This window comes from Calliphora vicina, chromosome 4, assembly GCF_958450345.1.
Source record: "Calliphora vicina chromosome 4, idCalVici1.1, whole genome shotgun sequence".
Taxonomy (NCBI): Eukaryota; Metazoa; Arthropoda; class Insecta; order Diptera; family Calliphoridae; genus Calliphora; species Calliphora vicina.
This window is the reverse complement of record NC_088783.1, coordinates 107,035,314-107,045,869: the sequence shown is the minus strand read 5'-3', so window position 1 is coordinate 107,045,869 and position 10,556 is coordinate 107,035,314. Positions and strand designations below refer to the sequence as shown.

Here is a 10,556-nt window from a genome sequence, read left to right as displayed (position 1 = left end):
CAAAATCGAATAATTTTTTTATTTATTTTAATATGCGATTACTTTTAAGAATTAACAAGTTATACATCAAGAGCAAGGCGGAATCGCTAAGTAGGTCTGGGTTGATTAACAACTCGCGTATCATTGTCATTATTTCTTAAGGCTCGTGTTCATATTATTTCATTCGACAATTTTGCGTCTAGTTCTGGCGTGTGTGATGTAGCTTCGTATAACGTTTCCTGCTCTACGTAGTTCACACCAATCGCGTGTCTTTTAATTTTGATAAAACAACTGAGTTAGGACTTTGAAAGGAGATTATTTTAAAAAATACAACTAACTATTAGTATTATATAAAAGCATAGAGAAACAACAAGAGCGGAAACTAGAAAAAAACTCAAACCAAAATTTTACTCAAAATAATCACACATACGAGTGTTGTTTTTGTTTTCACATAGTTTTTTCTAGTAATACATTCTCACCACTTAGGTTTTTGACAATTGAGTTAGGTCTTTGACAGGAGAGTTTCCGCTCTATGCATATATTTCTCTATGTATAAAAGTATGTATTAATATTATATTAATATATGAGGAGCCGCAGAACAAAAGGTACTTTTTTGAAAATTTAAAAATATTGGGAAATTGATTTTTTCTAGAAGATTTCAAGCCAAATATTACCAAAAAATCTATTTGTAAAAAAAATCGAAAAAGTACTTTTTGTTCTGCGGCTCCCTCATATATCATTTCTTTGGATTTAACATTCTGAGTATTCGTATGTCAAAAATTTGGAATAAATTTAAAGTTATGTTAAGAAATTTAAGTTATGTTAAATAAATTTTTAAAAGATTTAATTAGTTTTAATAAAAAAAAATTATTTAAGTTAATTTATACCTCAAGTCATAAAGTGACAAAAAAAAATGCTAAAAACCGGTTATTCGAACCGGTTTTTGATAGAAAAAACTGAAAGCCGGTTTTTAAAAATTACGCATTTTCGAATTATTCGAAAACCGGTTTTTTGTATATGTCGAATATTTAATCACTCTATTTTTGCGAAATGACCGTGTTTCATAAATGAAAAGTGACGTTGCGAAAAAATTATATTAAAATATTGATCTTGAAGGGAAATAACTAGTTGCTAAAACCATTAAATATTTCTACCTTTTTAAAACGTTTGTTTATTTCCTTTTAAATAAACCGGATACTTTTGATTGCAAATAAAAGCCGTTTAGTAGTTTAAAAATTGTAACAACTCTTTATTTATTTAAAATGTACAACAACAGAATTAAATAGTCACTCAGTGTTTTTTATACACGTTTATAAATTCGCAGAAATAAAGACACGCTTTATAATGTACACGAATTCACTTGAGAAACACAACACACTTTAAGGCACTCAGTTGATGTTTATTCGAAAAGCGTCTCTGATAAACTCACTAACGACTGCAACCTCTGCCACTATTTATAACACTTCAATACCATCTAGAAAGCTCTATTTCTACAATGTTCCTTAACTGAATATTCGAATTCAAACAGCGTTGCCAACTTACGATCAATGGTCAACTGAAAGCTTTTATTTAATAATGCCCACAGATATGTTACAGTTTGCTATTACAGCATTGTTATTTGAAAGCATTATGCTACTTTTAAATCAGCCCCTAAAATCGTTATATTTGAATTCAAGTACAATTTCGTAACAATATATATATGTATATGTAGCTGCTCTCTTACATATTTTTCTATACCACTGTGCGCTGGATAACTTTATTGTTAAAAACATGTTCACGAACATGTTATCAATTATTGAGAATTCTTATGTATAATTTCATATTTAAAACATTTTGCAAAAATACACAAATTTATTCCCAAAGCATTAGTAAGCCAACAGCCACTATAGCAGCATCGCTTCTATTAGTCAGTTTTTTTATTGTGTAAAATAATAATTTTTATAAAAAAAAATTAAAAGTACTAAAAAAAATATTTATTTGGTGAAGAATTTAACAAACAACAACTGCTGTATTTGTAAAAACACATACATGTGTAGTTTTAAATATTATTTAAATTAATAATAGTGACAAAAAGCACACAACGAGTCAGTCGAAAATGTTTTTTTTTTGCAAATTTTTGATTTGATTACTATTGTGTGATTCATTTACGTTTAACGATCTATTTAATAGTTTAAATTATACCACAAACAAAATAAAATGTCAAAAATTAATACAAAACTAGATTTTTTAGTTTGTGCGAAATGACCGTGTTTCATAAATGAAAAAGTGACGTTGCAACGTCACAAACATATATTTGTTTACTGTAACCATATATATGGTTGATACAATCATGTGAATCGTAAATTAACCATATTATGGTTACCACAATCATGTAAATGGTTACTGTGACTATAATATAGTTAAAAAACTTGTAACAATATTGAAATGGTTACAGTAACCATGCCCAACTATATTTTTTCTCTGCGTGTACATTCTGGGAGAGCTAAAATCTCGACAACTAGCTGGCTGAGGGCGTGATAATAAATATACAAAAAAAGGGCGATCTCACGGACCCTAACAATTGGCGCGGCATTACTCTACTATGCGTGATTAATAAGGTGATTGATCAGATAATTGCCAAAAGGATTTCCGACAGGGTAAGACCAACTCTAAGGCAGGAACAAGCAGGATTCAGACCCCATAAGTCCACCATCGACCACCTAAATAGCCTACGTGTTATCAGCGGAATCAGCAGGTTTGAAAATAAATGTCATGAAGACGAAAACTTTACGTATAAATGTAACCTCCCGGGATTTATTTGCAATAGGTGTAAGCGAAATAGAAGATGTCAGCCAATTCTGCTATCTTGGGTGCATTATATCTGCGAACGGGGGATCGGGTGAGAACATCGACAATCTCTTGCAGAAGGCACGTCAAACATTTGGTCGCCAATTTGGAGATCGCCGTCTTTATCTTTGTGTACGAAAATAGCAATCTTCAATGCAAATGTATAATCTACCCTTTTGTACGGCTGTGAAACTTGGAACGCTGCCACTCGTGATATGCGGAAAATGCAAGTATTCGTGAACCGCTGTATTCTGATTACACGCTCTTGGAAAAAATAGGCCAACAAATCCTATCGATTGAGATAAGGAGACGAAAATGGCGATGGATCGGTCACACCCTTAGAAGGCAGCCTAACGACATCACTAGAAATGCCATAGACTGGAACCCACAAGGGAACAGAAGAAGAGGACGCCCAGCTCACACATGGAGATTGCAGATTGTGGCCGAAGTAAATAGCAGTGGCAAGAGTTGGGGATAAGTAAAGGCGTTAGCACAACATAAAGAGATGTTCAAACATTTTATTGAGGCCCTATGCTCCTTGTAGAAACGACGGGAACTTATATAAAAGCTGTTGAGAGGTGAAATAGCTACATCTAGACCACTAAGCTCTGGAGTAGTTTTCTCAAATGAAAAAATAAATGCGGCTCATCCAATATCACAGCAAAATAACCAAGGGGCTACAATTAATGCTGCAGCCAGCTCATACGCCTGTATTTTAAAAACGGGTAATGAAAAGCCTAAAGTCCCCCAAAATATGGGAGGGTTGGAAAACCTTATGCAAGCACTTACTGAGAATATTTCCTCTCTTAATCAAAATATGACTAAAAGATATGAAGAGATATGTTTCTGGAATGCAAATGGTTTAAACCAGCACAAATTGGAAATTTCCCATTTTATGTTAAATAAATGCATCGATGTAATGTTAATTTCTGAGACACATCTTACAAATAGATATAACTTTATTATATCAGGATACTCATTTTAAAGCATTAAAAAAATGCTCCCTCCCATCTACTTACAAGACTGGGTGATAATATTTCAATATTAAAATACTTATCAAATATATATTTATATGTAATACTTTTTTGTTCTTTTTAGTTTCACGCAATGGAAGATTGTAAAATTTGTTTCGTGTCTAAAGCGGATAATATTCCAATACTTAACATCATAACAAACGATCAATACGATCAGTTGACTGGAAGCAGACTGAGACCTGTGAAAGTTAAAAAAGTATATATATGCAAAAACTGTGCACGCGATATTAAAGAAACAATGGAAATTTATATTACAATTTTAAAACACTTAGTGGAAAGGAGGGTAAAGAAAGAAAAATATACAATATACTACAATCAATATAATTTCCCACACACATATCTATTTTTTTTTAGAAACGCACAAAGGCTGAATGTCGTAATTTGTGTGCCCTTAACAATGAGTCTGTAGTAGACATTTCTCCAGAGGAACAGTCAGTGGTAATTGCCGAATTTCTAAGATGTAAAAAAATGGTAGACGACGAGCAGGGAAAAGAATTTGTTTGCCAAAAATGTTTTGATAAAATTAAACTTGCCAACAACAATCTTAAGAAAATAAAAGAAAGTTTAAAAGAATTTATTGTTACAAAAACCCCCAAAAAACCGAAGCTGAAAAATCATACAAATGAAACGAAAAACGATGATGAGCCAACAACTAGTACTGTTATAAATCGTCAGAACGGAAACTCTTTCACTGGTATTTCCCCATTGGAACATAACAAACGAATAGCAGAGAGGAAAGCACTCTTGGAAGAGTATGAACGTAATGTTAACAAAAACAAACATTATTCTTAAAATTTCCACTAAAATAGCAATTTTTACATATTATTCCACAAATTTTTTTTTTTCAAACATTTAATGTATTTTTATAAACGAAACATATTCCCAATAAGCACCAAATACCCAAAAATTCAAGTACTTGAACATTTTTGTTGGAATTTGACTTGAATGTAAATGTAATTGTGTTTTTAACTTGTGTTTTAAACTTGCAAAAATTAAATATTTTTCAAACAAAAACATATGGCTTGAATTTATGTTTGCTTTTTACTGCAGAATGCTATTGAAATAAAGTGTAATACAACTGAAATTCAATTGCTTGACTATAATTCAAGGCTTGAATTACACTTAAATTCCAGTAAAAATGCTTATTGGGATATAATTTGGCAAAACGAGAAAATAAATTTTAACTTTTCTGGCATTAAATTTTTGAGGATTGAAATTAAAACTGATAAATAAACAAAGTTGAACATTTTTGTATTGAAAATTGAAAAAAAAAAATTCAAATAACTTTAATTTTTTGGATGAAAATATGAAATAGAAAGCAGTAAAATATGTATCTTTATAAAATCTTTACAGAACAAATTGCAAATCGTCAGAACGGAAACTCTTTCACTGGTATTTCCCCATTGGAACATAACAAACGAATAGCAGAGAGGAAAGCACTCTTGGAAGAGTATGAACGTAATGTTAACAAAAACAAACATTATTCTTAAAATTTCCACTAAAATAGCAATTTTTACATATTATACCACAAATTTTTTTTTTTTTTCAAACATTTAATGTATTTTTATAAACGAAACATATTCCCAATAAGCACCAAATACCCAAAAATTCAAGTACTTGAACATTTTTGTTGGAATTTGACTTGAATGTAAATGTAATTGTGTTTTAAACTTGAAATATACTTGCAAAAATTTAATATTTTTCAAACAAAAACATATGGCTTGAATTTATGTTTGCTTTTTACTGCAGAATGCTATTGAAATAAAGTGTAATACAACTGAAATTCAATTGCTTGACTATAATTCAAGGCTTGAATTACACTTGAATTCCAGTAAAAATGTTTATTGAAATATAATTTGGCAAAACGAAAACAAATTTTTTAACTTTTCTGACATTAAATTTTTGAGGATTGAAATTAAAACTGATAAAAAAACAAAGTTGAACATTTTTGTATTGAAAATTTAAAAAAAAAATTCAAATAACTTTAATTTTTTGGAAGAAAATATGAAATAGAAAGCAGTAAAATATGTATCTCTATAAAATCTTTACAGAACAAATTGCAAATCGTCAGAACGGAAACTCTTTCACTGGTATTTCCCCATTGGAACATAACAAACGAATAGCAGAGAGGAAAGCACTCTTGGAAGAGTATGAACGTAATGTTAACAAAAACAAACATTATTCTTAAAATTTCCACTAAAATAGCAATTTTTACATATTATTCCACAATTTTTTTTTTTCAAACATTTAATGTATTTATATAAACGAAACATATTCCCAATAAGCACCAAATACCCAAAAATTCAAGTACTTGAACATTTTTGTTGGAATTTGACTTGAATGCAAATGTAATTAAAATATATACTTGCAAAAATTAAATATTTTCCAAACAAAAACATATGTCTTGAATTTATGTTTGCTTTTTACTGGAGAATGCTATTGAAATAAAGTGTAATACAACTGAAATTCAATTGCTTGACTATAATTCAAGGCTTGAATTACACTTAAATTCCAGTAAAAATGCTTATTGGGATATAATTTCGCAAAACGAAAAAATAAATTTTAACTTTTCTGACATTAAATTTTTGAGGATTGAAATTAAAACTGATAAATAAACAAAGTTGAACATTTTTGTATTGAAAATTTAAAAAAAAAAAAATTCAAATAACTTTAATTTTTTGGAAGAAAATATGAAATAGAAAGCATTAAAATATGTATCTTTATAAAATCTTTACAGAACAAATTGCAAATCGTCAGAACGGAAACTCTTTCACTGGTATTTCCCCATTGGAACATAACAAACGAATAGCAGAGAGGAAAGCACTCTTGGAAGAGTATGAACGTAATGTTAACAAAAACAAACATTATTCTTAAAATTTCCACTAAAATAGCAATTGTTACATACTATTCCACAAATTTTTTTTTCAAACATTTAATGCATTTATATAACCGAAACATATTGAAATTAAAACTGATAAAAAAACAAAGTTGAAAATTTTTGTATTGAAAATTTAAAAAAAATTCAAATAAATTCAATTTTTAGAAGAAAATATGAAATAGAAAGCAGAAAAATATGTATCTTTATAAAATCTTTACAGAACAAATTGTATATGTATATTAATAAATTTAAGAATCGTTTGAATTTAGACATTTAAATGTAATAAAATTTTGTTATAAATTATTAAGTCGCTTTTCACACACAGAAAAAACTAAAATTCAAATCCAATTAAAAAATGCATAAAGTCAATTGAATATTTTATTGAAATGGGACCTATCACAAAATCAAACTATCAATGAAACATATTGTTACGAAATTGTACTTGAATTCAAATATAACGATTTTAAGGGCTGATTTAAAAGTAGCATAATACTTTCAAATAACAGTGCTGTAATAGCAAACTGTAACATATCTGTGGGCATTATTAAATAAAAGCTTTCAGTTGATTTGATCGTAAGTTGGCAACGCTGTATTCAAATTCGAATATTCAGTTAAAGAACATTGTAGAAAGTACACCACAGATGGCATATGTATTAGTAAGATCTAGAATATTCGAATTTTGACAGTTAAAAAACAATCTAGAGTGCAGATGGCAGTGTTATAAATAGTGGCAGAGGTTGCAGTCATGAGTCAGTTTATCAGAGACGCTTTTCGAATAAACATCAACTGAGTGCCTTAAAGTGTGTTGTGCTTTTCAAGTAAATTCGTGTACATTATAAAGTGTGTCTTTATTTCTGCGAATTTATAAACGTGTATAAAAAACACTGAGTGACTATTTAATTCTGTTGTTGTACATTTTAAATAAATAAAGAGTTGTTACAATTTTCAAACTACTAAACGGCTTTTATTTGCAATCAAAAGTATCCGGTTTATTTAAAAGAAATAAACCAAACGTTTTGAAAAGGTTAAAACGTAACAATATTATTATCGATAATGAACGGAATTTTTCTTTATAAATTGGTTGGATTGTAGTCTTTGAAAACGGTGATACATGACATGTATAAGGCGTTATAAAATATTTTTTAAAGTACTATATTTACACACCGTTATGTTGGGAAAAGAGCTGCTCATCAAGTTGCTGATGATCATTTTCTTGTGTGGCTGGAGTGAAAAGGCAAAAAAAAGTGCAAACATTGCAAGAAATGTGACACCCAAGTCGTTTGTTCCAAATGCGACCTGGCTTTATATTCGATCAAAATTGTTTCTGGGACTACCACCATCGAAAATAATGTGTACAAGATGGCGCAAAAGTAAACTTCCGATGTTTTTTGGCTGTAATTAAAAAAAGAAAAACTTTGATTCTTCTTGTGGATTATTTTTATTTGGTCTTTTAATTTTTTTTACATCAAGTCGAGAGTATGATGTCATGTAAATGGCCGCCGCCAAAGTTGATTGTCATTTGAGCCCTTTTTATGGTATTTTCCATCACTTTGGCCAAAACTTCCGGCGATAGGTCCTCACATTCTTGACGTATATTGTCTTTAAGAGCTGCAAGAGTCTGAGGCTTGTTGACATAAACCCGCGACTTCAAAAAGCCCCACAAAAAGAAGTCTGGAGCGGTCAAATCAGGCGATCTTGCTGGCCAGTGCAAATCGCCAAAACGGGAGATTAGGCGGCCGGGAAATGCATCCTTCAGCATATCTGTTGGAACCACATGTTTTTCAATCCCAATTCATCAAGTTGCGGCAAAAAGAACTCGTTGATCATTGCTCTGTAGCGCTCACCATTCACAGTAACCGTTTGGCACGCGACGTCTTCGAAGAAAAAAGGTCCGATGACTGCTCCAGCGAAAACAGCACACCATACAGTGACTTTGAGCGGATGTAATGGCTCTTCGTTATTTACGTACCCGCTAAGATGGAAATGGGCCTCATCACTCATCTGCGACGAAATTCACGTTGTGCCAAAGTCACCGACCGATTATTGGTCAAATAAATAGTCAGCAATATTCCGCGTTCTGGAGCAGTGTAGCGTAACATTGTTTATTAACGTGTATTTTGCATGTGTTTACTACACAAATGTCAAAACAGAACTGACATTAGGGGCCAATCGCAAAATTTATAGCATTTTCTGATAGGAGGATTACTTTTGTTTGTTCCCTTGTCTCAATAAAATTTGTTTATATATAAAATGTACCTGTGGTTTTATATTACATGCAAATCGGCAAGCTCGCCTTCATAATTTTTTACCTGACGTTCGTTCAGAATGTTTTTTTGACTATATCAACTTGAAACAAATTATTGGCTTCATCGGATAATTTTTACGGTCTTGCCAGTTAGAGGGTCCTAAAACTCAATCTTCGACTATGTGGTTAAAAGAGGATGATATGATTACTGTACTAAGACCATTCATTCGACTATTACCTGTTGACATACAGGACATTTATCCTCTATTGATTAATTTCAACTCTGTAAGTGTCGCTGCCTAATTAAAGTAATTAACCATAGACGTCTTCCATACTTATTAATTAAAACTAAATGCAATTACAAATTGCCTGCTTCGAAAATGTCCTTTAAGAAAATCTTTATAAATACTATCCTAGAATCATGGCAAACTCTGGTTCAAGATTAACCATAGATATTTTATTAGCATTGTGATTATTTGCTGAGTCAAAACAAGTAAATCTCCTTTTGTCTGTAAGCTAGTTGAGGTTCCTTCCTTTGAAATGACATGTAACACAAGACGTAATCGTTGTGGCTGTGAAAAAAAGGCGTATGGGCGAGACAAAGGATACCTAGACAAAATCACTCATTTATGCGAATAATGAGCATGCAGAAAAATATAAAGTAAATTATAGATAAAACCACAATATATTATGAAGACATTGAGATTAAGGCGCACACAAAAAAATATTGTACTAAAGCGTAAAAATACTTTTGAAATCCTGTTTGGTTATTAAAGCATTGTGTAAAGGACTCAAAACAAAAGAAAAAGGATACCTAGAAACAATACAACAAATATAAAGACTTTAAAGAACATTTTTGTATTTAGTTGTCTAAAGACAATTATTTGGTAAAATGATGTTGTTGACTTAAGATTACGAAAACTCCAAGAGACACAAAAAGTAAAAAAAAAGAAATAAACCCTGCAAGCAGTGGCAAGTGCCGACTTACCTTTAGCTGGAAGTTGCAACATTGTCTATACAAATTGTAATCTTACAAATGAGCATAAATCCTTGTTATTTCGAAAAAACAATAATAATAAGAAAAACAATTGCAACATTATTATTGATTATTTGTTTTACAAAGAATTCATATATTTTTTTATTTATTTTTTAATAACATGATTTAAATCGTAGACACCTCTAATACATTTTAGCTTAACACCGGGTGTATCCTGTACACGACCCACACGACACAATACGATATTATGTTCTTGTAAATTGTGACCGATGCCGGGTATATAGGCCACCATTTCTTTGCCAGTTGACAGACGCACCAGCACACATTTACGATTCGCCGAATTGGGTTTTTTCGGCTTTTTGATCAGAGTCTTGAGCACTACACCCTTGGCAAAGGGTTTGCCCTCTAAGGGTTGTCGTGGTGGACGCTTCTTAATATGGGGTCCGGTACGATGCATTTGATAGAGTGAAGACATTTCACGCATCTGCTGGAGGAACGAGTTGTTGATAACTGAAAGTAAGAGAAAGGAAATTATATATGTAGATAAAAAAATGTATTGTTACGAAATTGTACTTGAATTTAAATATAACGAATTTA

General features: G+C 31.0%; 2 protein-coding genes across 2 annotated transcripts in view; one reads left to right on the top strand and one right to left on the bottom strand.

Moving 5' to 3' along the window:
- The first annotated feature begins 3,951 nt into the window (after positions 1 to 3,951).
- On the top strand, positions 3,952 to 7,020 carry LOC135959026 (uncharacterized). Its single transcript, XM_065510011.1, has 5 exons — positions 3,952 to 4,122; positions 4,194 to 4,599; positions 5,193 to 5,297; positions 5,891 to 5,995; positions 6,577 to 7,020. The coding sequence occupies exons 1-5, from the start codon at positions 4,078 to 4,080 to the stop codon at positions 6,711 to 6,713; spliced, it is 798 nt and encodes a 265-aa protein (XP_065366083.1). The 5' UTR covers positions 3,952 to 4,077; the 3' UTR covers positions 6,714 to 7,020.
- Positions 7,021 to 10,039: 3,019 nt separating this feature from the next.
- Positions 10,040 to 10,556, bottom strand: part of tko (technical knockout) — a 30,016-nt gene continuing 29,499 nt past the window's right edge. The window contains exon 2 of the mRNA XM_065507962.1: positions 10,040 to 10,469. Coding sequence (XP_065364034.1) covers positions 10,105 to 10,469 — 365 coding nt within the window. The 3' untranslated portion in view covers positions 10,040 to 10,104. The remainder of the gene's footprint in view (positions 10,470 to 10,556) is intronic.